The 27,490-nt window shown below is 38.9% G+C and overlaps 4 protein-coding genes across 5 annotated transcripts; all 4 read right to left on the minus strand.

The window, feature by feature from the left end:
- Positions 1-334: 334 nt before the first annotated feature.
- On the minus strand, positions 335-2,410 carry LOC120267198. Its single transcript, XM_039274894.1, has 4 exons — positions 1,899-2,410; positions 1,782-1,834; positions 1,362-1,465; positions 335-724 (listed from the first exon to the last, which is right to left on the minus strand). Exons 1-4 carry the CDS (start codon positions 2,408-2,410, stop codon positions 335-337), a joined length of 1,059 nt encoding a protein of 352 aa, XP_039130828.1.
- Positions 2,411-6,288: 3,878 nt separating this feature from the next.
- Positions 6,289-11,083, minus strand: LOC120267199 (receptor-like protein EIX2). Its single transcript, XM_039274895.1, has 4 exons — positions 10,921-11,083; positions 9,673-10,845; positions 8,228-9,594; positions 6,289-6,546 (listed from the first exon to the last, which is right to left on the minus strand). The coding sequence occupies exons 1-4, from the start codon at positions 11,081-11,083 to the stop codon at positions 6,289-6,291; spliced, it is 2,961 nt and encodes a 986-aa protein (XP_039130829.1).
- A 5,025-nt stretch (positions 11,084-16,108) lies between these two features.
- On the minus strand, positions 16,109-18,164 carry LOC120266521. Of its 2 annotated transcripts, none has more exons than XM_039274160.1 (2): positions 17,224-18,164; positions 16,109-16,186 (listed from the first exon to the last, which is right to left on the minus strand). In XM_039274160.1, exons 1-2 carry the CDS (start codon positions 18,103-18,105, stop codon positions 16,139-16,141), a joined length of 930 nt encoding a protein of 309 aa, XP_039130094.1. In that variant the 5' UTR covers positions 18,106-18,164; the 3' UTR covers positions 16,109-16,138. The 2 variants fall into 2 exon arrangements, with proteins under 2 accessions (XP_039130094.1, XP_039130095.1); XM_039274161.1 differs by having other exon boundaries at positions 16,128-16,180.
- Positions 18,165-22,865: 4,701 nt separating this feature from the next.
- On the minus strand, positions 22,866-25,831 carry LOC120267200 (receptor-like protein EIX1). The gene is made up of 2 exons (XM_039274896.1): positions 23,055-25,831; positions 22,866-23,007 (listed from the first exon to the last, which is right to left on the minus strand). The coding sequence occupies exons 1-2, from the start codon at positions 25,829-25,831 to the stop codon at positions 22,866-22,868; spliced, it is 2,919 nt and encodes a 972-aa protein (XP_039130830.1).
- Between the last annotated feature and the right edge of the window lie 1,659 nt (positions 25,832-27,490).

Below are 27,490 nucleotides of genomic sequence, written 5' to 3' on the forward strand. Positions count from 1 at the left end.
TTATTATTATCTCTTGCTGAAGATAACCTTTCAGAATGGCGCATGCCATGATAAGTTCGCTGGAGTACTTTTTTTTTTTTTTGAAAATTTTATATTCAAAATTTATATGAAAACTTTATAAGTAAATTTTTATATTAAGTCATTAGCATAATTTATGATTTTACTAAACTAGACGGATCTTATTAAACATTACCCTTACTTTGTATTTAATGTTTTTTTTGAAAAAGTGGATAAATCACTTCTAATTAAAAAATAAACAAAGTACACTAATCACTAGATGTGGTAAAATATAACAAAAGAGGAAACAACAAAACGGTAACCGCCCACAAAAACACTAACACCACAAGAACCTAGCAGAGCCTGGAGCAATTGTCTTCTCAGAAGTCCGAGTCTCGCCAAAATCCTGAACACGAGGACCAAGAAACTCCAGACTTCTTCTAACAGCGCTAATGTCATCCTCCATCTTCGCCCTAGGACCTTCTGCAATAGAAGAGCACCAAGATAGAAGCAAACGATCAGTTTTGACAATGATACAATGAGCAGACAAGACATTTGCATTGAAAATATAATCATTCCTACCAAGCCAGATATTCCATATAATCACTTTCGACACTGAGTCTCCAAAAGGTCTTCTATCAAGACGCAAACATGATCGCCAACGACTCCAAAGATCCTCAAGAGAAAGCGGCAAAGAGGGAAGCTGAAGAATTCTAGCGAAGTAATCCTATAACTGTTTAGCAAAAGCACAATTAATGAACAAGTGGTCGTTAGACTTAGAATCGGCGTGACATAAGATACAGGTATCCGTAAAGTAGTCTGTTAAATCTCCGTCTTGCCAGATTATCCAAAGTCAGGATTTTGTTTTTCCACGCAAGCCAGTTCAAGAGGTTGATTTTTTTAGAACACCCACCACGCCAAAAGAAACTTGAAATAGGGCAACGGAGCCCCCCATCAGTCAAGAACGAAAAGAAGGACTTTACCGAGAATAACCCATTCTCGCAACATCTCCACCATTTCTTATCCACCGCCCTACTCTCAGAAGGTCGCAAATTAGCACGAATCTAGTTGATCAATTCATTACCGATAAAAGGGGGCTCGTCCAAACAATGGATAAGCTCCTGGATCGTACCATTTGGGCAGTGGCTAGCTCTGAAAACATCAGGCCACAGGTTCATAGAAGCACAACCACCAAGCCACCCATCTTTCCAAAAAAGTGTTTCCTTACTGGTAACAACTTCGTGAGTGAAGCAATTCCAGAGAGCCGACAAACAGGTCATGACCCCTTTCTAAAAGAAGGAGATCCTACCAACCTGATTAGGCCACAACTTATTCTAGGATGAACCGTAGTTGAATTGAATAACCTTAGCACCTCCCCAATCAGGATCCATCATGTATTTCACCCACCATTTTCCAAGAAGCGCCTGGTTGAAATTGAGTAGATCCAGAATACCCCAACCCCCTAGTCCTGCGGTCGACAAAGATTTTTCTAGCTGACCAAATGGCAACCTAGATGGTCAATATAAGGACTTGACCAAAGGAAGTTCCTTCTAATACAGTCAATGTCTTTGATAACCCAACCCGACAGACGGAGGATGGACATCTAAAACGTTGGTATAGCCGACAACACCGAGTTCACCAGAGTAAGTCTCCCACTTTAGAGATATGACGCAATTTGCAAGACCCGAGTCTACGTCTCACTTTGAGGATAAGCCCTTCCCAATCTTGCCTACACGGACGTCTCCCCGAGATTGGGATTCCCAAGTAAGTGACAGGGAGCAAACCTTTATTGCAATGCAGCGTCTCCGCCGTGGCCCAATCAGGGAGCTCCCCCATTCTACTTGAGTAAAGACAAGTTGTAAAGAAATTAGGTTCCAGACCCGTCATCCCTTAATAAATACAGAATTAGCTTGACAACCCTAAGGTCCTCAAGACCCCGAGACGTCAGAATCAACAGATCATCCGCATAATGCAGATTGCATTTATTCCCAAAATCGCCCAAAGGAACACCGATTAAAATTTTGGAGTTGAGAGCATGGTTAAACATCGCACTCAGAACATTGGTCACCAGAACAAAAAGTAGTAGAGACAAAGGATCACCATGCTGCAGACCTCTTTTATATCTTATGTACCCATTTGGATTTCCGTTAACCAGGATCGACTCTTTCGACGAGATCAAAAGACTTTTAATCCAACCAATCCATCTTTCCCCAAAGCCTCGAGCTAGCAGGAGATCAAGTAGAAAATCCCAATCCACGAGATCAAAAGCCTTGGCAAAGTCCACTTTTAAAATATACCCCGGGAGCTTACGTTTATGTAGACTAAAGATCAGTTCCTCCGCTCTGGCAATATAATCAAGGATGCACCTCCTTTTCAAAAAGGCCGATTGGTCCAAAGCAACTAATGCATTCATGAACACACTAAGGCAATACGCTAAAATTTTAGATAAAATTTTAGCCGTGGAGTTGATTAAACTAATGGGGCGAAAATCCCCAGGAAACTCCGTAGTGTCCACTTTGGGGATAAGCGCAATGTTCGCTCAGTTAATACGCTCTACGTTAGCTTTCCCCCAATAGAAGTCCTCACAGAGTTGCAACAAGTCCATTTTAATTAACTCCCAAAATTGCCTGAAGAAATACAAGGGAAAACCATCAGGCCTCGGTGCCTTATCCTTGCAAGGGCAAAAACCGTTGTCTTGATCTCCTCCATCAAGAATGGTTTTTTTAACTGTGATACGTCGACAGAGTTCTTATTCTCAAACAATTTCCCAAAGTCAATCAAGAAACGATTCTACCGTTTGGATCCAAAATGTTGTTGGAAGTGAGCAACAAACGCCTTCCCAATTTCTTTAAGATCCGATAAACTGTCACCATTGTGAGTGATACATGGAATGAAATTCCTGTTCTTACGACCATTAGCCACCGCATGAAAGAAGCTAGTATTTTTGTCGCCCTCTTTCAACCATTGCAACCTAGAATGCTGCTTCCAGTATAATTCTTCTTGCATACGAATAAGCAATAAATCAGTCATGATGTCCTTCTCCTGTTTGTACTCCGCAGCTAATAGAGGCCTGCTCTCCTTAGCTGAGTCCAGCTTGTCCAGTTCATTCAGCAAAGCCAGTTTCTTGAGCTTGATGGAGCCAAACGAGAACTTCGCCCAGTGTCTCAATTGAACTTTGAGGGCCATCAGTTTTTTTGCAAGCACAAAAGCTCCGCAACCCTGAGGAGAACAGTCCTCCTACCAATTTTTGACCAGATCTCCAAAACCCTCCACCGTGGACCAGGTAATTTCATACCTAAATGGTCGTGGTCTAGACCAGTGGTTTCCCAACTCCAGCCGGATGGGAACATGGTCGGACCCCAACCGAGGTAGACTATTTTGGATCATTTTGGGGAAAAAATTTACACCCTCACCATTAACGATAAATCTGTCTAGCTTAACCCAGATCGGTTCAGCTTGACCATTAGTCCAAGAAAATCTACGCCCAACCGTTGGGGGTTCTAGCAACTGAAGCTCATGAAGAAACAGATTTGCCAGTCTGATGTCCTCCAAATTGGGTGGCCCACCATTTTTATCCTCTAGATTAAAAATGGCATTGAAGTCTCTGCAAATAATCCACGGCATCCCTGGCGGACTCACATTAGAGCGCAGTTCCTCCCAGAAAGCAAGCTTAAGCGATCTAGCATTAGGCCCATATACCAAAGTGCATCTCCAAGTCAAATTCACATTTTTGGAATAAAACTCTACCGTTAAAGTCAAAGTGACCCTCCAAATCGGTGACCCCGTCAGTATATCACTATTCCAACTGATAATAATTCCCCCAGCAGAACCGCGCGCCGGAACAAAACAGAACTTATCAAGATGATTGCCACCTATCTCTCTCCAAGTCCTAGCAGAGATCTCTTCAAGCTTGTATTCTTCTCATCGTTGCCTGGTAAGACCTTCTTCTTGGATAATCTCGGGGGTTCTGCAATGAACCCTGCCTCCTCATTGAGACGTGAGGATGGTTTTTTCTTCCTCTCACTATTTCGGGTACCTCGGGATTTCTCCACTGCCACATCATCAGATCTACCATTCATGTCTGGCAATAACACTCTGAGCTTCCTCTCAAACTCTGAGATCGAATCGTCAGATTCATAATTACTGTCAAAGGTTGTGATCACAACTGATGAAGATTACAAGTCCATCGGGGATAAGGAAACATCATTCTCCTTAATGCTCGGTTGATCAACACTGGGCCGCAGGACCCACCCTCCTTCCAAGAATTCTCAGGAGAAACCCAATGGAGTAGGAAAGTTAGGTCTAACCGATTCGTCCCAAAAATTAATCTTCTCCAATGCATTACCTTCAGTCCGAATAGATCCCGAATCATCACCCTTCCCAGGCATATTTCCTATAATTTTAATTGAAGACTCCTCCTTCGGCCCAATAACAATCTTGGCTTCTCCTTGAGGAACCTTCCTTGTTTCCTCACTGTTATTGGAGAACAAATTCAGCTCTCCATTTATTTCCACTAATGGTCCATCTGGCAAACCAGGCCCATTCACCATGGTATCACCATCCTGCTGTTTACTAGTGAGACCCTGGCCCAATTCACAGCCAACCTCACGTAAAAGGAGAGGGTCACAACTTGCATGCTTGTAAGAAATTTCCATGTCCGAATAGCTCTCGGCTCCTCCCAATATGATTGGGTCCAACGATCCAGGCCCACAAGGCTTCACCATCGGCTCACACTTGTCGTTATTTAACTGATCTTTACGTGAGCCATCATGCATGCCTTGCTTTAATAAGCGCACGTTCTTCTCAAACCTCGTAACCTCAGACCAGTTAGCCTTGCCACCTGTCCCTAGGTTCTCTTTGGCCATCCAAAATTCGACATGACGAGGCCTGGAAACCTGCGCCGTCCTTCCATCGGGTCGAATTAGGTGACTCCGGTCGGAGGTCTGAGCCCGCTTGAGACCTCCAGATCCCTCCCGCACAGGCTTAGATCCAGCGGTCCGAACCCCTGAAGATCTCTGACGATGGTTTGCCGCTGTTGCAACTCGGTGGGAACCATGCTCCACCACCCCATCATTCATCTTCTTGCTTTCCTTGCTGGCCTCCTTTGCACCAGGATCGTTAGCACAAACGCCATGGGAGCTGAGCTCCACCATAGCACCAGTGCCCGGAGAATCTCGAGTAATATCGGCCCCCGACAAGGAACCACCCCCCGGAATCACTGGACGGGAGCCAAGCTCAACCAATCCGTTCTCAGAAGACCTAGATCAAGAACCTGTTGACGACCCAAGTGGCTGCTTGCCATTCTCATGTTTGGAAATCTCATGGGTGCTCCGTCGCTCACTCCTTAGAACATCGGCATCGACGTTCGTCTCACTAGGCCTAAGCAGAGGCATCAGTACCTGCCACGGTCTCGATTAAACTTCGGCATCAGTCCCTTCTCTCCAGTTATCAACATTGGGTATCTTCACATACCCAAAATGAGGTCCAACTTAAAAGGTAGTGTCACCCCAGCTCGCCGACGAACCAGCACCGATAGGAAATACTTGTGAGAAGTTGTTGCTTGAGATAAAGCTATCGGCTCACCCACCGGTTTCACCACTTCGGCTATGGTTCCCCAGCTCCAACCATGAAGTGGCAAATTCCAAAGATGAACCCACTGTCCATAACCTGATGCTTGACCCTCCACTCTGATCTCCGCCGACCACGGTGCAAGTCGCAAGGTGCACGGACCATCCTTTGTAGCCACTTTGAAATTACCAAGCTTACAGACTTCCTGAACCTCCTCTCTATTAGCCAACGGAATGAGGAAAGAGCAATCATTTAGTGGGGTGATCGGGCCGTCGAGGTTCGAGTTGATAATCGTCGGAGCCACTTCCAAAATACTTGATTCGTTGACAAAACCCTCCACCAGCGAAAGGACCGCGACTTTGGCCAGATCGTCTCTCAAATTCTCATTCTCCGGAGCTAGAAAGATGGATAGAGTGGCACGACTAGACCTCACTTCCTCCTGCACCACCTTCTGCACCACCGGCTGCAACAATGACACTTGCACTGGTCTCGGATCCTCACACTGACCAGCATCCTCCTTCGAGATAGTTTTCTTCGACCTCACCTGCAGACGCTTGCGATTAGGACTGCGAATCACCGGACACCTCGCCGCCATATGCCCAACACAGGCACGACGCAGGCAAACAATCTCTGGTGCCGGCACTCAGCTATTCGATGAGTTGAACGGAAGCAGCGGCCGTAGGTCGCCTCATTGGGGGATCGCGAGCGTTTAGCGCTTGACAGTCACCGGCCTCCCTGCGGCTCCATGGGCAACCTTGACTTGGATTCCCGCTTGGCCATCCTCTTCGATGTGCGCGAGTCACCCGAAGACGCCAAACTCACCACTTGCACAAAAGAGCGTTTACCTTCGTCAGAAAGACCCTTACCAGCTCCTTTGTCAACTTTATCTCCATCCCTGTCACTGCCGTCTCCTCCGAAGCCTCCCCAAAGGTGGCGAAGGAGGTATTTAATGTTTTTAGGCATAGCAATCCCACTAGATTCCTTGTAATTTTGTGAAATTTATTCATCCAGCCTTGAAAAGTCACCTGCCAATTTTTTTGTTTATTTTTAAGGTGTTTTTTTTAAATGAAACCAAAGACACTGTGGCACCATGTTTGTTTATGCAAAGAGCCATAGGAAAGGTGTCATGCAATAATAAAGTGGGTACTTAGTTAATTAAGAGAAAATTTGAGGACAAAAAGTAGGGTTTATGAAAGAAAATCACATAATGGCTAGATTGTAATCACATGATGAAGGGCGTCGAGAATTGTGCTTACGTGTCAAATGCCGTTTGGGATTAGCTTTAAATTAATTTGAATTTTGTGGCCCATTAATCAAGTACTTGACACCAGCCCAATTTATCAAATCAATAATGCATTTGAAATTAAGAGTCAGAATATCTCTTATCCTAGCCTACTTAAAAGTTTGGTATTTTCCTGCTGGCATGCACACAATTATCATTTTGTCATTGGGAGTATTTGTAACCAAAGTCAAAATCAACAGTGAAATGTGAGGCTCGCGTTGAAGACTAGAATACATGGTGAGTGAAGGTCAAGTTGAAGAATAGTCTCAAAGAAATTTCAAATTTGTAGCTAAGGTTAAAGCCATGTGGGGGCCACCTTAAAGACTAGACTATTTTAGTGATGGTCAAAGTCATGTGGGGCCACGTTACAGACTAGACTAGAAGATATTTGCAGTAAAAGTCAAAGTCATGTGGGGTCACTTTAAAGATGAGGTGATCTATGTTGTCTTTGTAGTCTTGACCCTGAGAACACTCTGTGAGATTCTTAGGTCATTCCTTCCGTTTTTAATTGTTTTTATTTATATTTCATTGAATTAAATACATTTTATTATTTAATATTTATAGTGATTGTCGCTTTCCAAAAAAAAAAAAATAACAACATTAAATATAATTTTAAATAAAATTAAAAATAATGAAATGATCAAAGAAAATAAAACATCAAAGTGAGTGAAGTAAAAAAAAAAAATTTTGATTTTTTTTTGTTATTAATAAATGTGATTTATCCACCTTTCAAAAAAAAAAATAAATAAATAAATTTTGTAAATGGTTGGAACATCCTCAAAAAGAATTTGGTAAAAATAAAATGAATACCTTTTATCCAAGAGCAAGCTTAATTCATCAATAGACCAAATTTATCAATACTCAAAAATGGTAGTAAACCACATTGGGCGTTTTATTGAAATTAATCATATTGGTAGTAGAGCTTCATAAAATAATAATCTGGATGTTCACAAAATTGCAGGGTTGGATGGTATAAATAAATTATTTTTTTATTTTAAAAAGTAAATAAATCACATACATTAGAAAAATGAAAATATAACAAACAGTACGTTAGTAGGAAAACTGACAAAGTACAACATAGATGAAACAAAAAAGAAAATACAAAGCTATGTGACTCTCTCCCTGCTCTGGTAGAGTCTCATCACCGGACCCTGTGCTCTGACAAAGAAATTTCAGACCATGCTTGGCTGTTGTAATTAGACCTTCCAATCTTGTTCTCTTTGCTTCCGAAGCAAATTATTCATCTTCAGTCACCATATACCTTCTTTTGATTTTTGCTAACTTCGTAGCAAAAGTAATATAGACCGTGTCCCATATGCGATCGAAAAATAAAAAATAAGCGATCTTCCACGACTTCTTTAGTAGAAAAATAGCCCAGACTGTCCAAGACCCAACGACAAAACCACTCATTACGCCAAAACAGAACCACATGGGATCATTGACATCAGTATCAATCTCATCCTTTAGTCTTTGCTTTTTTGATACATTGTTGTCATGACACTTCTTTGAGAGAGCAAATCCACAAAGATTATCATTGTCCATGTAAATGGATGGATCAACGAATGTATTAAATTGTCCACCTGTTGGTATCTCCCCTGATAGGTGATTATATGAAAGATTCAAAATTTCCAAAAAATTCAATTTGGATAGCGTCGCAGGAATTGCTCCTAAAAGTTCATTTCTTGATAAATCAAGAAATTCTAATTGATTCATCGAACCAATATTATCTGTTATCTCTCCTGTTAAATGATTTCCAGATAGATTCAAGCCATGCAATGATATCAGTTTTCCTATTTCATAAGGGATGCCACCATGTAGGTCATTATCCGAAAGATCCAACAGTACCATGTCAGTAAGTAAAGCATTATATTTAAGATATAATCCTTTTGCAGTAAGGAACATGTACCTGGAATAATCAAATGTGGCCAGCCCATCCCCTACACCTGATGCCATGGAAGTTAAGTTCCCAATATTCTTAGGTATAGTACCAGATAGGTTGTTGTTTGAGAGGTCTAGGACTTGAAGAGCGGTGAGAAGGAATAGTTGTGGTGGTATATTTCCATTAAAGTGATTTGATGCAAGGATAAGTATCACCAAATGCCTTATGCTTTCTCCAAGTGAAATAGGTATATTTCCACGTAACATATTATACCCAAGATCAAGAGAGTACAACTTCCAACACTTCCTTATGGAGGGATGGATGTGCCCAGAAAGGTGGTTGTTGCTGAGAGACAACGTCTCAAGTGCTGGTGGAAGAAAAATGGAAGATGGAATATGTCCTGACAAGTGATTGAATGAAAAATCCAAAATTGCCAAATTTGAATGCTGTGTCCAACAGTCCGGGATTCTTCCCGACAAAGAATTCTCGGAGAGAAACAAAGCTGTCAAGTTCTGTAATTCACAAAATTTTGAGGGGATAGTTCCGTTTATTTTGTTGCCTGAGAGATTGATGTAATAAAGCTTAGGCATAGCTTCATTGATTTTTGGGGGAAGAGATCCTGTAAAGGAGTTATTTGATAAATCTAACCATCCAACCTTCGGAATAGACTTTGGAATTGGACCATCCAGCAAGTTGGAACTTAAATCTATGGCGGCAAATACTTGCGTCATTACAGGCGCAAAATATTCAAGATAAGCAGATTCCAGTGAGGTTGGGAGCCTGCCTTTCATTTCATTATTGGAAAGGTCCAAGAAGAAAATATTGGAAGTTATACCCCAAAACCAGTCAGGCAAAGTGTCAGAAATACCTGCTTGAGATAAATCCAGTTATTCCAAGTTTTTCTGTGTCCGAAGAAATGTTGGAAATGATGGTCCCACGAGACAACCTCTCAAGAGGATATATTTTAGTTGAAATTGAGGCACCCAATCTGCACTCAGATTGAAAACCAGAGAGTTGAGTGACATGTCTAGTATTTCAAGCCTTGTAAAATCATGGAAATGAGCTTCTGTGACAGTTCCATTGAATGCATTCGAACCTAGACGGAGTTCCTGCAATGCTGAGAGTTGACAAAAAGATAGAGGCAGAGGACCATAAAATGAGTTGTCAGACAGATCAAGAAATGTGAGGCTAGTAAGATTTCCTATCCAACCGGGCAAGTGACCCGTTAGAGTATTGCCATTTAACCTCAGCTCTTCTAGACTGTCTTTCATGCATCCGGAGAAAATCACTCCTAGATCAGAAAACCGGTGTTTGATATTCATGTGCTCAAGGTTTAAAATTTGCAACTTGCAAAGACTCTTGAGCTCAAGAAGAATATCACGATTCAGGTGGAGATCATAATTGGCTGAGAGATCTAGAAAGCGAAGAGAGGTCATGTTGCCAATTGAGTTTGGAACATGGCCATGGAAAAAGTTCCAGCTGAGGTCAAGATGCTGGAGGCTTGTGATTTTAAACAGCCAGGACGGTATGGTACAATTGATTTTATTGTCTGAGAGGTCAAAGAGTGAGAGAGAAGTAAAATTGACATGATGAAGAGTGGGCGGTAGCTGATTCAGGTTGCAATTCTCTAAAGTTATCTTGGCAATGGAAGGTAGTGAATTCAATGCATGTACCCATTGATCAGATGCATCTTTTTCAAAGATCACATTGCTCATGTCAAGATCTTCCAATGCATGGAGCTGAAATAGCCATTTGGCATCATGCATCTTAAGAAGAGGATTCTCTAAGGGCACGCTTGAGAGATCAAGGACTTGCAACTTGGTCAAGTTGCCCAAAGATAGAGGTATGGTTCCACCAAAGCAGGCGTTTGAGAGGTTTAGATATGTCAGCTCCTTCAACAAGCCAATGAATTTTGGGATGGGTGTGTAATTGAAGTTGTTGCCACTAAGATCCAAGTGGACCAAATATTTGAGGGAGAATAAAGATGGATTGATCTTACCTCCTAAGCCTGCACTGTTGTTGCGCATGACTGGATCACCCATGCCATCAATAATGAATGGGTGAGGGCCCTGGAGATCAAGCTTGATGACATGGCCGGTGGTGTTATCACACTGCACACCTTCCCATAGGCAACAGTTTGGTTACAATATGTTCCAAGAGGAGAGCCGCCGCTGGTTGCCAAGATCCAAGAGACCTGCTTTGAATCGAAGGAGAGCTTCTCTTTCAACATCAAAACAAGTGATCCCATAATAATTAGTACCAGAGCTTAGCACAGTATTGGATGATAATTGAACGTATAGAGTGAGAAGCATGAATGACAATGCTAGTCTTCTCACGGGTGGATCACAGAGAAACATTTTTGCACTTCTCAAATGTAAGCAGAGTTTGTTGGGTGGATTTCTGCTGGATTCAATTGCTTATATAGACTGCAAAAATAGTTTGGACCATTTTGCACGTATACCCACATAAAAGCACAAAATTATCTACCTCCATGAAAACCATAATTACATTTGAATTCCTATAAAACATTAAAATTTCAATAGATATATTTCTAGGGCTAAATTAAAATTAAATTTTTTTTATTTACAGCCTCTACCCTTTTCTGCTCTCTCTCTCTCTTTCTTTCTCTCCTCATTTTTTTATTTCTTATAAATTATATAAACCACGGACCTTCTTTTAAATTCTCTACATTTTTTATATTTCTTTTATAGGAAAATAATAATTTTGATTATAATAGATTGAGTATACATGTAAATTTGGAATTTTTGAGAGAGTATACGGAAACCTTTTTTCTCGAATAATTTGTTACAAAGTCAAAGTCAAGGACATGTGGGGCCCGCATTTAATGACAATATGAAATGTTGTGCGTGGAACGTGGACTAAGTAGCCTCCTTTGCTTGACCCATTCCAGTACCAAGCAATCGCTTTCTTCTTCGCACACGTGGGTTCAACCACTATTTATGACTTTTCTTGAGCCATTCAGTTCTTGCCTTCTTAGAGTGTCCCTCCCCACAAATGGACAGAGATACATCAATCAGGAGGCTTAAATTTTTGGCAGGCTTCAAACTTATTTCATTTCGGTTACTATATTTTAATTTATATCAAAAAATTTATTTTAATTTGGATTTTATTTCTTCGGTAGGTCATTCACGAGTAACCACATGCAAAAGTCTGACATGACTGCCAGGAAAAACACAATCAGCAAAGTTTGGATGCATCAACCCATTTCATGTCATTTAAGTTGTCCTCGTCAGCAAGGTTTGGCCATGTCATCATCTTCCTTTGTCCTCATCCAAAGGTAGTTCACCCATTACAAAGATGGATGCGAAGCGGCTGAAGATCCGGCCACCAGTTCTGAATTAAGGCCACTACCAAAGATCCTGCCACAAGCTCTAGATGACAGTCGTGGGTGTAGAGCAACTCTATTGAAGCCACGTACGATATCACATGGCTCTCTTTAGAGTTGCACTCAATCAGTCTAGTAGCTACGTCAGGATTAATACTAACATATCTCCCCCTAATCCTGACGTGGGTCGATACAGCAAACACCCAACATATTGCGCATAGTTACAAACTTCACACTCGGCAGTGCTTTTGTCAAAATGTCTGCCCTCTGTTCATTTGAACTCACAAATACCACCTTGATCTGTCCACTTTCGATGCACTCTCGGATGAAGTAATAACGTACATCTATGTGCTTGCTGCGTCCATGATGAATAGGGTTCTTCATCAAATCAATGGCCGATCTGTTATCAACATAAATGGTAATCAAATTTGAGTAACCTCCTGTCATCTCTTTGAGCAAATTCTTCAACCATATAGCCTGGCAGGTTGCTGCAGCAGCAACACCCATGAATTCTGCCTCACAAGATGAGAGTGCAACTGTTCTTTGTTTCTGCGACACCCATGAGACCGGGCTATTATTGAGATAGAAGACCATGCCTCCGGTGATCCTATCGTCGGTGTCACCCGCGAGATCACTGTCTGCATAGCCATAGAGTTCTTCCTCGTGTCTCCCTCCTGTGTATATTAACCCGAATGACACTGTTCCCTTTATATACCTCAAAATATGCTTCACTGCTGTGAAGTGGATTGCTGTCGACCTCTCCATATATCTGCTCACCAACCCGACGACAAACGAGAGATCTGGTCTCGTGTGGAGAAGATACCTAAGACATCCTATTATGCGTCGATATTCAGTGGCATCGATCGATTCTCCCTCATTATCCTTGTGCAACCTCAGCTTGTGTTCCATGGGATACTTCACAGCATTACATTCCATCATTCCACATTGATGCAAAATTTTCTTTGCATAAGATGTTTGCTTAAGTATAATCTCTCCCTGCTTCTGTTCAACTTCTATACCCAGATAAAATGCAAGTAAGTCCAAGTCAATCATCTCAAACTCTCTCACCATCTCCATTTTAAAACACTGAATATCATATGAGCTTCTTCCTGTGACTATGAGATCATCCACATATACTCCCACAATGACATCAACTCCATTCTCTCCTCTAGTATATAATGCTTGTTCTAATGACCATCTCTTGAAACCTAGATGCTTTAAACTCTCATCAAGCAGGGAATTCCACGCCCTCAGAGCCTGCCGAAGACCATACAAAGCCTTTGATAGTTTGTACACCATATGCTCATTGTTCTTCACAACAAAGCCTTCAGGTTGGATAACATACACCTCTTCTTCGAGATTTCCATTTAAAAATGCCGACTTTACATCCATATGATGCACCTCCCAGCCCCGACAAGCCGCCATGGCGAGGATCATGCGGAAAGTATCCAACCTTGCTACTGGTGCAAATACCTCATCAAAATCTATTCCTTGCCGCTGTGCATAGCCCTTCGCCACAAGTCTGGCTTTGTGCCTGATTGCTCTTCCTTCTGAATCTCGTTTTACTTTGAACACCCATTTTAGGCCTATAGCCTTATGTCCTGGTGGTAACTCAGTGAGCCTCCAAGTGCCATTCTCCTCAATGGATTTCAACTCCTCCAACATAGCCTTCATCTAAACATCATCATCTGCTGCTTCATGGAATGAAGCCGGTTCTTCAACTCCCACTAGCAACAAGTCCTCAAAGTGATGTACCTCTTCTGTCTCATAATAGATATCTGCAAGTAGGTGATAACGAGCTGGTTCTTCACTTGAGGGTAGCGTGTCTAATGCTGCAGATTCAGCTGGATCCGGTGTAGTTTGACCAGTTCTCCATGAGATCATCTTCAGTGTGGGACTCTCAGCCAAGTTGCTTGGAGTGCTTGGTGCAACCTCACTCCTTCCAATCATGGCATTTTCAAGGCTTCCCTCTCCCGCCTCATCATCTTCTCTACGATATAACGGCTCTTCTATCATCGTCGCAACAGTGAATTCTGGTGGATCTTTCGATTCTTTCTCGTCTTCACTGCTTCATTGCCATTTTTCATTTTCCTGAAATATAACATCTTGGTTAACATAAAGTTTACCTTGAATAGGATCATAGAGTCAATGACCATTGCTTCCTTCCTCCACGCCGAGATATACCAATCGCCGGCTCCAGTTGTCGAGCTTCTTAAGAGAAGGTTCTGTCACTCTTGCATGGGCCACGCATCCGAACACCTTCAGATGGGTTAGGTGAGGCCTCCTCCCTGTCCAAACCTTATATGGTGTGCGATCCTTCAGTGCCTTCGTTGACAAACGATTCAGAATATATATGGCATGTCTCACAGCTTCCCCCCAAAGTTTTCAAGGTACTTGCATGCTCTTCAACAAAGCTCGGGTCATTTCCATCATTGTTCTGTTTCTTAGTTCCACAACGCCATTCTGTCGTGGTGTATACGGGGTGGTCAGGTACCTTTCGATACCTCGCTCTTCACAAAATTTTTTGAAGTGATTTGATAAGAACTCTCCACCCCGGTCGGATCGCACCGTCTTTACTCTATATCCAGATGAATTTTCAACTAGATTAACGAACCTTTTGAACTCCATGTAAGCTTGACTCTTTGTTTTCATAATGAAAGCCCATGACATTCGGCTAAAGTCATCCACGATAAGGAAAACAAATCTGTTTCCCGCCACAGTGCTTGGTGTTATTGGACCACATAAATCAATGTGCAGTAACTCAAGAGGAACTTCAGACAATCCATGTAATCTTGTTTGTTTGGCAACCACACAGCCTTCATATAATTCATCTTGGTGTGTGATTTCAGGCAATCCAATGGCCATGCCCTTCTCTGCCATATGTTTCAAAGTATAGAAACTTACATGCCCGAGTCTAGCATGCCAGAGCCATGCTTGATCTACCAAGTTAACCAGTAGACATATCGGCCTGCAACCTTCAAGCTTGATCTTATATAACCTGTTAGACGATCTCTTGACCATCATAAGTAATGTCCCATTTTCATCATATACCTTTAGTGTGTTTCCTGACATTTCAACCTCCTTACCTTCTTCTGTTATTTGCCCAAGGCTAACAATATTATTACACAATCTTGGTATAAAATAGACATCCGTGAGAACCCAATGATCTCCATTTTTACATTGAAACATAATAGAACATTTCCTAAGTATTTCAACTGTGGACCAATCCCCGAACTTTACCAAACATGTGATGTTTTCATTTAGCTCCTGGAACATCTCTCGAAGGCCCGCCATATGATTGCTAGCGCCATTGTCCAGATACCAAACTTTTGTATGGTTTTGTTCTTCCTCAACTCCCAATAATTAAGGTACTACCTTTTCTTCATTCAGCAACACAACACTTTGTTCTTTTCGGTCACCAAACTTTCCCTTTTGAGACATGGTTAGTAGTAAGGCCGGCTCTTCATCTTGGGTTTGTGCAATATTAACTTCATAATAACGTCGCATGTTCCAACACTCCGACGCATAATGGCCGGACTTGTCGCAGTTGAAGCATTTGATATGCCTTTTATCTCTGCTCCAACTTCCACTTCCACTGGTTACTTCTTGTCGTAATGAACTCGCACCACCCCGTCCACCCCGGCCTCGTTGCTGGCCTCTGCCACGTCCCCTACACCAGCCTCTTCTTTCAGAACTACTAGAAAGTTGTTTTGGATGCTCTCCACTGTTCTTCTTCTCACGCGCTGTCCACTTTTCACGAGTGAGGAGTTGATCACCTTGTTTGTCGTCCTTCCTTACACGTTCTTCAAAGGCTTTCAGACGTCCAATTGCTTCTTCGAAAGGCATCTCGTCCACATCCAAGAGCTGCTCAAGAGAGGCGACGACCTGCAATGAGGTACCTCGTGAAAAGTGCTTCGAAGATGGTGTCGGTCTCTTTCATTCTAAGTGCTTCGAACTCGCTCGAAGCTTGCTGTGTCGATAGCGTCATATCTTCACCCGAAGAAACTTAGGCATACAATCTTCACAGCTCTGATACCAGATGTTAGTTGCTGCCACTCTGATCTAATCACACGCACCTGCACCGGAAGCTCTTCTCTTTCAGGGAAATCTGCACCTGGTGCATTCACTAACAAATAAGAACGGATATAGAGTTTAACTTTGGTGTACACTAACCTTGCTACCTTTCTTCAAAGAGTTTCGAAAAGAAATACTACAACATGACTGACAAAACGAGCAAGAGAAATAAAAGTAAGAAAAGACATAACGATACAAAAACAAACAGGTACAAACAAACACATCAAAGCCAGCTAATTCAACCGCTTCCAACACTAGCACTTGAGTGTATATCCCACCTACCACGTACGACATCACATGGCTCTCTTTAGAGTTGCACTCAATCAGTCTAGTAGCTACATTAGGATTAATACTAACAGTTATTTGTTGCGGTTTTTTCCTTGTTTGTTTTATTCTTGCGTTACCTTCAACAAATTAGCCTTTTGGCTCTTTCCCACAATATATATATATATATATATATATATATATATATATATATATCAGCATGTGAGGTGATTTGTCTAAATTAGCAATGTATGTATCATCAAAGGAGAAAAATAATGAAGCATTTTGTATCTTATAAAAACTCAGTCTCTTTGTAGTCAATATTTTCTGTAGTTCAAGCTAAGTAGCTTTATGTTTTGCATGCATTATGTTTTCTATCTTAACATAAAATTATGTTAGATTGTCACAAATTACAAACAATGAGTTGAAAAACAATGGAGTAATCTGTATAGTCATTATTTTGTGAAGTTCAACCTAACCAGCTTTATGGCTTGCATGCTTTTTTGTGATTTCATAACAACGTCTAAACTCTAAAGTTTCCTTTCATTAAATGCCTTGCATGATTCTGGTATCTATTTCCACATGTGCAGTCACTCATTAATATCTCTACTCAATCATTTTGGAAGTTAAATATTCATCTCCAATAAAATCTTAATCATCACAAGTATAAATTTTCACAAAAAAAAAATCAAATAAAATTATTTTCTTTCCTTCCATCCTTCATCAACTGAAGAAGAAAATAGAATAAAATAAAACGAATGCGACAAACAAAGAAAGGTCTAGAAAGAGAGAAAGAGAGAGAGAGAGACTCACAGCGAGTTCTCCAGCGTTTGAAAAGGTAACATTGGCATGAGGGCGAGTGGTGAGAAGCAACGATGTGAAGTTGCTAATTGTGACGAGGAAAAGCACAGAGACAATGAACACTCGATAGCGATGGCTGATAACAGTGAGCTGCTTCCTAATCCTCAAATGCTCCTTCAAAACCAAAGCAACATCCAATTCCTCTCGAAATCCGTTGGAGAAATCCTGCAATCTGAGGATCTGCAAATGGCATCCCAATCTAAACAAAACACACAGCAAAAAGAAGATCCCAATCCTGTAAATCCAAGACCCAAGCTCCATCAAACAGCAAAACACATCGGTGGCGATCCGATCCCCAAGAAATGGGATCGATTGCCCCGGCCCATGGCCGGACGCGTACCACCAGATCCGGTACGCGGACTCGATGAAGAAACAGGGCAAGACGAAGAAGGAGAGGATCCGGAATGATCGATTGAGCTCGGCCATGTAGCCACGGAGGACGAGATCACTCTCGCCGACGAGTTTATCAAGGAAGAGGAATCGACGGAGGCCGTAGCGGCGCACGAATGCGGAAAGGCAGAGGTAGGAAATGGCAGAGATGGAGGAGAGGGAGAACTGGACAACGGCGTCGTAGGCGCGCCGGGAGGTGTTGGAGGTGGCGAGGAGGGCGTGAGAGGCGATGGGGACGATGACGCCGAAGATGATGAAAATGGACCAGGAGATGGCGGCGCGGAAGGGATCGGATTGGTCGACGCACATCCAGCGGAGGCATGATCGAAAGCTGTGGAGCTCGTCGCCGGCATGGGAGAGGCAGCGGGTGTAGGCGCCCTTCTTGTGGAGGAGTGGATCTCGCCGGGAGGGTCCATCGCCGGCGGCTGCTGCTAGTCTCGCCATTGATGAGAGAATGATCGGGAGAAAGGACGAAGAGAATGAGGTTGTACATATATCCAGAAACAGAACATATCATTGGGATGTTTTCTTCTATTATTAGAAAATAAATGGAAATTTGCAGTTATGTCCAACAAAATTTTGTTTTTTCAAATGTGTGTATATATATACATGTATATGTACCCTGGAAAATTATAAAGTTATTAATAATACTAAAATTTGGTAATCTGGCCTCCGATGAGATTTAAATAAAAAAATTATGTTTTTATTTTTATTAAAATAAAAGTATTCATGACAACATTTAATAAATATAAAGGGAGATATATTTTAACCATTCTTGTGTCTAATGTAGAGATTAAAACTTTTTCTTCCTTTGATTTTGTAGTAAAAATTGCATATTTCTCTACTATTGCAAGGTAAATGGATTTATATAAATAATATTTGTTTATATGTTTTATAAACAATATATTTAGTTAAAAGTTTTTAGATCTAGTAGATAAGATAATTTTAAATATATATTCTAAGAAAGGAATTTGCATTTATATACATTTTTAGGAAAAAGAAAAAGTTGACACCTTTTATCCTTGCAAATTATGGATGTCTTGTTAAGCAGTTATGTAATTATATATTATATTGCTTTAAAATTTGTATTTTTTTCATATATATATATATATATATATATATATAGCCGAGTGGAATATTAGTACTAGCCTATATTTTGAAATCAAGAGATATACGAGTAAACAATAATGAGTTCTACACTGATATATATTTTATATTTTTATAGAAACAATTATTTATTTTGTTATAGAAACAATTATTTATGTGGTTTATTCATTTTTTTATTTAAAAAAAACAATTATTTATTTTGTTGGGGGTGCAGTTGTAAATGGGATGGAAACAAATGACATGGTGGTATGGTGACGGTGTTTGTTTATGCAAAGAACGAGTGGAAAGTTGCCATGCAATTATGAAGTAGGTATTTAGTTAAAAGAATAATTGAAAGCCAAAAATTAGAGTTTATTTGAGAAAAAGGTCACATGATGGCTAGGTTGGTAATCACATGATAGACGCCGAGAATGATGCCTACGCGTCAAATGCCATTTGGATTAGCTTTTAAATTAATTTTAAATTTGTGGTCCATTAATCAAGTACATGACACGAGTCCATTTAGTGTATTATTGATATCAAGGGTCAGAATCTCTCTCATCATAGTTTACTTAAATTAGTAGATTTGTTAAGAAAATTCAATAATTCAAAGAAAAGTTTTGTTTAGTTATTTATTTGTTTATGGGAATGTATGGTGGGAAATTTTAAAAAAAAAATGAAAAAGAAAATGAGCTGAAATTTATAAAATAAAAGGTATTTTTTAAATAAAATGGTAAACGAAAATCAAGGATTATTTATAGACATTTTGAGAACTTAATCTGCAAAAATTTATGAGTTATTTTCTTATCCCAAAGTTTTTTTTTTCTTATCCCGAAGTTCATCAATTGAACTTGCCTAAATTTGATTTATGTTCTTGTTCAATTAAAATTAGGAAGATAAGACTCAATAAATAGACAATAATAAACATTTTTATTTGGCTAGCTTGAGATAATTACTCTTGATAACCTACTTTCTCATAGGTACGACAAGCAACTGACTACCGGCTGCATCTTTTGTCATTCAGCGATTGAGGCAGAGGAGCACTTGTTTATTCAATGTCCTTTCGTTGTACGGATTTGGCAATATTATGGACACTTTGGGCTTTCTCTTTGCTTAGCTTAGCTCGCAAGAAGACTTCTAAGGATCTTAAAACTCAAACTTCATAGCCCGGTGAAGAGAACATGAGACCTATTACTTAGCTCCATAATTTAAAATGTTTGGCTTAAGTGGAATGAATGCATAGTTACTTTCAACTCAGTTATGCTGCCATTGATTGAGTGTTTATAGCCTTTGAATTAAAAAGGATCAAGCTTGAAGATTTGGTTAGTTGAGTAAAGCATGGTTTGGATTTTTTGGGGTTACTGAGGCGAGAGACCTAGATAAGCTCACATTAAGCTAGGCAGTTTAGCGATCTTATGGTTGTGTCAACCTGGAAGAAGTCTTACTCATTTTTTTTTTTTTACTTGAATGACACTTGTTTATCCCTTTAAGTTTTTGGGTTTATGCCTCTGTATCGTTCACTTTGTATCTTACCCCTAGTAGACATTGTATTTTTTTTTCTTTGAACTCTGTAACTTTTTAGTCTTTGTAATATATGTGATTTATTTATTAAAAAAAAAAAGTTGAGAAGGTTTTATTGTATTGATCACAAGACATTCCTAAAAAAAATTCAAAGGTTATTTACAAAAAATAGCTTCTTAACAATTTGCATAAAATACCAGATTATATGAATTCAAGCATCACTATCTTTGGACGTATTAAACCAATTCTAAGCATGTATATATATATATATATATGTAATTTATGTAGGATCCGGGGGTATGTGTGCCCAAGATCAAACTCAATACAATTTGAAAGAACGTTTCCCTTATTTGCAAAATTCATCGGCAAAAACAACAAGATTTCTATCAATTATGTTAGCTGAATTGGTTGCAACATTCTAAAAATATGGTCTTGAGCCATTGAATTGATTAGTTTGTGAGATCTGGCGTAGAACTGCTTCTGTTATATCCAAAAGCACCAATACAACTTCCCAGAAGACATTCTATTGTGCTATTTTTTCTTGGAAGCCAATCCAAAAAACATAGGGATATAAGTGCTTTCTGATCTTGAAATTAATCAATCCAAACTGGCCTCTACAAGCTCCAGCACATCATGATTCTCGAGCATCTGAGCTTCACCAACAATTGGATGTATTGGTTTCTGCAGAGTTGCTCACCAGAGAACACTGAACTACAAAATTCCTGCAATGAATCAAACCATGAAATTAATTAATTTTTATAAATGATTTGGGGTTAAATGATTGATTAGTATATATATTATCCCATAATACTCACCCATATATGCATCTCTGGAAGGCCCATGGCAGTTATTTACTATCTCATTCATGATTGTTGGTCTGCGAAGGCCTCTTTCATCCATGATCCGGATGCATATATATATATTGTTCTGCGAAATTTCTTCATCATGCCTTCATACATTATCTGCCAATATTTATGATATATGGATGACACCCAGAAGAGAGCTTGGCAAACCAACATTAGGTCATAGCTTAGGTTGTCAATGCAGTACTGAACAAAGACCAACCATTGTTATCATTGATCAAAACAGGGACACAAAAAGCACTTAGAACACTTGTGATATAATACAAGCATGGATATCACTTCATCAACATAATAAATTTCTTCACAGTTTGAGTCCTGCAATTATTTGTAAAAGAAGCCAAACTCCTCCTAAATCTCATTAGCATATAATATATATATATATATATATATATAGTGAGTGTGTGTGTGTGTAGAAGAGGGGTGCAAAGTTTGCAGCAATCACTTGCTTCACCAATTCATTGGACTCGTCCAATGTGGGAACAATGACCAGAATGGCATAAAGCATATGCAGTCAGACAAATAACCAATGCTGTAAGCCACCAAAATCAAAATCAAAATCAAACAAAGACATAAAAAATGTAGAAGGAGAGAGGAAAACAAATAACTGCAGAAAACAATGATGGTCAGAGATCATACCTCTGTATTTCTCCTCAAACTCACCACTCTTATGCCTTTTCACAAAGGTTCCCAAAATGAATGACAACTATGATATTGATTAAATGGACAGAAGCTACATATATATATACACACACACATATGAGGTAGATGTTGGCTTTTCATTAAGCTTAGTTGACTAAAGCTAATTAATAATGACAAAGACATGCATGTAAATAAATCACTGACGCAACCTTAACGATAAGCAATGTTGATAAGATATGGTGTTTTGCCAAAGCATCATCTTAGAGTGTATAACTTCATTTACAAGATAAATGTGCGTCTTTCAACATCATCTCGACCTTATAAAAGCCAAAGGAGTCTCTAGAGTTGCATTGCCAATATAAGCTACTGTTTTGCCATGAGGTATGTGACTTGTAGAAATGAAGCACAGTTAGACACTATATAATTTGATCTTCCTCTTAATTATTTCTCTAGGCATCTACATAGGATTGCTGCAGTATGCGCAAGTAAGCACTCTTTTTCAGGAAGTCATTATGCATTATTTTTTATTGCCCAACTAACTAACCATCCTGTACTAAGGCTTCGCATCAAATATGTATTCATCTGATAAAATTTTTTTCTTATTGTTCCTAAGATACAGGATGGAAGAGTGAAATTTAGATTGAGAAATAATGCTAATCAACAAAGAAAACAGAACATAAACTTATAATGATGCATCACAATAATAAAGCTTATTAGTTCCTGAAGTTCTTGGCCAGAAAAGAAAAATATACCAATATTACATATTATTCCAAGTAAAATTAAAAACATAGAAAATGATCAAATAAAAAAAAAAACATCAAAGAGAGTCAAGTAAAATATAAGTACCTTTTTTTAAACGGTTGGAGGATCCTCAAAACAATTTGGTGAAATAATACAAGCATCCTTTATCCAAGAGCAAGCTTTAGCAAAACACCAAGTTTCTCCATGCTCCAGGAAAAAAATTATAGGAAACCAGAATGTGCGTGTTTTATTGGAATTAACCATATTTGTAGTACAGTTTCACATAATAACAATCATGATTACCACAGAATTGCAAACTCTGGTAGTTTAAGTAAATTTTACACACCACTCAAATTATTCATCTTCAGTCACCATATACCATCCCTTGATCTTTGCAAACTTTACAACAAAAGTAACATAGACTGCTCCAGTATGCGATCGAAAAATAAAAAATAAGCAATTCTCCAAGACTTCTTCAGCAGAAAAATGACCCAAACTGTCCAAGACCCAACAAGAAAACCACTCATTATGCCAAAATAGAACCAAATGGTATCACTGTCATCAGAATCAATCTCATCCTTTAGGCTTTGCTCTTTTGGTACATGGTTGTCATGGCACTTCTTTGAGAGAGGAAATCCACAAAGATTATCATTGTTTATGTAAATGGATAGATCGACAAATGTATTAAATTGTCCACCGGTTGGTATCTCCCCTGACAGATGATTATTTGAAAGATTTAAAACTTCCAAAAAACTCAATTTGGTTAATGTTGTGGGAATTACTCCTGATAGTTGATTTCTTGATAAGTCGAGAGACTCTAGCTGATTCATTGAACCAATTTTATCTGTGATTTCTCCTGTTAAATGATTCCCAGATAGATTGAAGCCATGTAATAGGTTTAGATTTCCTATTTCAAGAGGGATACAACCATATAGATCATTTTCCGAAAGATCAATAAGTGACATAAGAGAATCTAAAGCCTCATACTCAAGAGTCAATCCTTTTGTAGTAACGAACACTTCTCTATAATAACCGCCCATAGATAACTCATGTTTGGTATTTGATATCATGGAAGCGAACTCTCCAAAACTCTTGGGTATAACTCCAGACAAGTGGTTGTCGGAGAGATCTAAAAAATGAAGAAAAGTAAGCAATGATAATTGTGGTGGTATATTTCCAGCAAAATTATTTGATCGAAGTAAAAGAACTTGCAAATTTATCAAGCTTTCACTGAGGGAAACTGGTATACTTCCCGTGAGCATATTATGCCCTAGATCAAGGTAATATAGACTCTGACATTTTTTTGTGAAGATAGGAATATGTCCCGAAAGGTTGTTTCCGCTCAAGGACAATACCTCAAGAGCTGGTGGAAGGAAAATGGAGGCTGGAACATGTCCTGACAAGTGATTGATAGAAAAATTCAAAATTGCCATGTTTGAATTGTTTTCCAAACAATTAGGGATAATTCCGGATAGAGAATTGTCTGAAAGAATCAATTTAATCAGATTCTCTAGTTCACACCATGTTGACGAGATAGTACCATTTATTTTGTTGTTTGACAAATCTATAGCTTCAAGCATAGGGCTGGTTTCATTGATTTTTGAAGGAAGAGTTCCTGCCAACGAATTATTTGACAAATCCAACGATATAACATTCAGAAAAGAATTTGGAACAGGACATTCAAAAAAGTTGGAACTTAGATCGAGGTAAGCAACTACACCAAATTCCAAGGAAGTGGGGAGCTTCCCTTTCATGCCATTGTCAGAGAGGTCCAAATAGGAAATAGTAGAAGTAATATCCCAGAACCAGTTGGGCAAGGTGTCAGAGATACCTGCTTGAGACATAAACAAATATACCAAGGTTTTTTGTGTGAGGAGCCATGCTGGAAATGCTGGTCCTACCGGACGACCACTCATATCAAGTTCTTTCAGTTGAAAAGATGGCACCCAATTGATGCTCACATTTAAGACAAGAGCATTGAATGAGATGCCAAGGATTTCAAGCCTTGTAAAATCATGGAGATCAGTTTCTGTGACAGTTCCATTGAATGCATTCCAGCCGAGAGAAAGTTGTTGCAGTGCCGAGAGTTGCCAAAGAGATTGAGGCAGAGGACCATATAATGAGTTTTTAGAGAGATCAAGATATATGAGGCTGGTAAGATTTCCTATCCAACAGGGCAAGTGACCCGTAAGAGTATTGCCATATAACATTAGCTCTTGTAGATTGTCTTTCATGCATCCAGAGAAAATCACTCCTAGCTCAGAAAACCGATGTTCGATATTCATGTACCCAAGGTTTAGAATTTGCAACTTGCAAAGATTCTTGAGCTCAAGAAGAATATCACGAGACATGTGGAGATCATTATTTTCTGACAGATCTAGGAAGCGAAGAGAGGTCATGTTGCCAATTGAGTTTGGAACATGGCCATGGAAAGAGTTCCAGCTGAGGCCAAGATGCTGGAGGCTTGTGATTTTAAACAGCCAAGACGGTATGGTAGAATTGATAAAATTCTCATAGAGATCAAAAAGTGAGAGAGAAGTGAAATTGACATGATGAAGAGTGGGCGGTAGGGGATTCAGGTTGCAATTCTCTAAAGTTATCTTGGCAATGGAAGGTAGTGAATTCAATGCATGTACCCATTGATCAGATGCATCTTTTTCAAAGATCACATTGCTCATGTCAAGATGTTCCAATGCATGGAGTTGAAAAAGCCATTTGGCATCATGCATCTTAAGAAGAGAATCATCGCTTGAGAGATCAAGGACTTGCAGCTTGGTCAAGTTGCCCAAAGATGGAGGTATGTTTCCACCAAAGTGGGCATTCGAGAGGTTTAGATATGCCAGCTCCTTAAACGAGCCAATGAATTTTGGGATGGGTGTAGCATTGAAATTGTTGCCGCTAAGATCCAAGTGGACCAAATATTTGAGTGAGAGTAAAGATGGATTGATCTTACCTCCTAAGCCTGCACTGTTGTTGCGCATGTGTGTAATGCCCAAACCATCAATGATGAATGGATGAGAGTTGCGGAGATCAAGCTTGATGACATGGCCAGTGGTGTTATCACACTCCACACCCTCCCATAAGCAACAGTTTGGTTCCAATATGTTCCAAGAGGAGAGCCGCAGCTGGTTGCCATGATCCAAGAGACCTGCTTTGAATCGAAGGAGAGCTTCTCTTTCAACATCAAAACAAGTGATGCCATGATAATTAGTATCAGAGCTAATTAGAACAGTATTGGATGATAATTGAATGTATAGAGTGAATAGCATGAAGGACAATGTTACTCTTCTCATGGTAGGATGAGGATCACAGAAAAACATTTCGCACTTCTCGAAGTGTTAAAGCAGAGTTTGTTGGGTGGATTTCTAAAAGATTCTTGCTTATATATAGACAATAGACTGCAAAATTTCTTGGAGCATTTGCGCGTATACCCAAATAAAATCACAAATTTAGAAATCTATAAGAAAACTATAATTATATCTTTAATTCTATAAAACATGCATGAAAATTTGCACAGATATATTTCTAGGACTACATTAAAATTAAATTAAATAATAAGCTCCTTTTTATTTACAACCTCCGCTCTTTTCCTCTCCCTCTCTCTTCTCGTTTCTCCCATGCATCATGATTGATATTAAAATTAAAATCTATGTCGGCCGATGTTTAAATTGAAGAAAAATGCTTGGTGTAGATCAAGGATATTCAAATGAATTAATTGTCTAGAAATTAAGCACAAACTACTGGTTTAACCTATTCTACATTGATTGTTGAAATATAACTCTTTTTGGAATATTTTTTTTTTCTTCTCTTCTTTTATTTCTCTCCATAATTATTATGTGTGATTTATAAAAAAATAATAACCTTGACTTTGATTGCTTGGGTATATATGTAAATTTTTAAGCTTTAAAAGAGAGTACTTACGAATTTTTTTAATATAAATATCTATTGATAATAAAATTAAAATTAAGTATGCCCATGTTTAAAATTGGAGAAGATGTGTAGTATAGATCAGTGATTTTCAAATGAGTTAATTGTGTGAGAACTAAGCATAAACTATTGATTTAATCTGTTTTAGGTGGTTCATTGCTCGGGTGTGCATGAAAAATTCAAAAAAAAATTTAGAAGGGAACTTATACAATTCTCTCATACAAGTCAATATTTAATCTAAATCAAGTTGGTCCATATTTTAAATAAGAGAAGATATTTAGTATGGATGAATGATGTTCAAATGAGCCAATTGCATGTAGGCTAGGCACAAACTAGTAGTTTAGTCTTTTATTCGTAAATTATTGGAATATGGCTTTTCTTACAACATTCATTTCTATGTTATCTTTGAATTTTTTTTATATTTTTTTAAAATATTTTTAGTTCCAATTATTATGTTCTATTTGAACCCAAAATTCATTTACATAAAAATTTTTCAATACACTAGTCTTATTTATATAGATTATCAAATAGTTTGTCTTGTTTGCATGTATACCTTGCACCTCAAAAAATAAAAATCAGGTATAAATTCTTATAAAATCATAATTTTGTGATTATCGTCAGGTTGAAATTAATTAATTAATTTTTTTTGTTACATGTGACAAATCAAAATAGGAAGAAAGAGCAACTTTATGTTTACAATCTCTCATATTTCATGAAACTTAGTTAAGATTTTTTTTTTTTTTTAAAGCATACAGTATGAGGAGTGTCATATAAAGAACGAAAAAAAAATAGAAGGTAGCTTATAAAAACAAATAAAAGACAAATCATGGTATTTTCTAAAAAAAAAAGTATTTTACATGCAATTATTATTTATTTTTTTTGCAATTTAGTGTTTTCAACAGTATAAATGCAATCTTTCTAAAATAATCCATTTTAAAGTCAAAGTCGAGGTTTTGTGGGACGCACATCTAATGGAAATAAAAATGTTGAGTGTGGAAGGTGGACCAAGTTGCCTCCTATTCATGATCCATGAGAATAATCTAAGAAGATTT

Source organism: Dioscorea cayenensis, chromosome 8, assembly GCF_009730915.1.
Source record: "Dioscorea cayenensis subsp. rotundata cultivar TDr96_F1 chromosome 8, TDr96_F1_v2_PseudoChromosome.rev07_lg8_w22 25.fasta, whole genome shotgun sequence".
Classification (NCBI taxonomy): domain Eukaryota; kingdom Viridiplantae; phylum Streptophyta; class Magnoliopsida; order Dioscoreales; family Dioscoreaceae; genus Dioscorea; species Dioscorea cayenensis.

Bases quoted from the DNA above. Each gene is read 5' to 3' on its own strand.
- LOC120267200 (XM_039274896.1), bottom strand. From the start codon at position 25,831: ATGTTTTTCTGTGATCCTCATCCTACCATGAGAAGAGTAACATTGTCC. The intron at 23,008-23,054 runs GTTCTATTTTGG...GGTCTTGGACAG, and splicing joins GATGACAGTGATACCATTTG to TTTGGGTCATTTTTCTGCTG.
- LOC120267199 (XM_039274895.1), bottom strand. From the start codon at position 11,083: ATGTTTCTCTGTGATCCACCCGTGAGAAGACTAGCATTGTCATTCATG. The intron at 9,595-9,672 runs GTTGTCTCGTGG...TATCTCAAGCAG, and splicing joins AAAATATATCCTCTTGAGAG to GTATTTCTGACACTTTGCCT. The intron at 6,547-8,227 runs GTCTGGGCTATT...CAAAATTACAAG, and splicing joins TTGTCGTTGGGTCTTGGACA to GAATCTAGTGGGATTGCTAT.
- LOC120266521 (XM_039274160.1), bottom strand. From the start codon at position 18,105: ATGGCGAGACTAGCAGCAGCCGCCGGCGATGGACCCTCCCGGCGAGAT. The intron at 16,187-17,223 runs GTGAGTCTCTCT...TGAATGCACCAG, and splicing joins CAAACGCTGGAGAACTCGCT to GTGCAGATTTCCCTGAAAGA.
- LOC120267198 (XM_039274894.1), bottom strand. From the start codon at position 2,410: ATGAATGCATTAGTTGCTTTGGACCAATCGGCCTTTTTGAAAAGGAGG. The intron at 1,466-1,781 runs GTTTGCTCCCTG...TGTCGACCGCAG, and splicing joins GACGCTGCATTGCAATAAAG to GACTAGGGGGTTGGGGTATT. The intron at 725-1,361 runs GTTATTCAATTC...AAACAGTTATAG, and splicing joins CTGATTGGGGAGGTGCTAAG to GATTACTTCGCTAGAATTCT.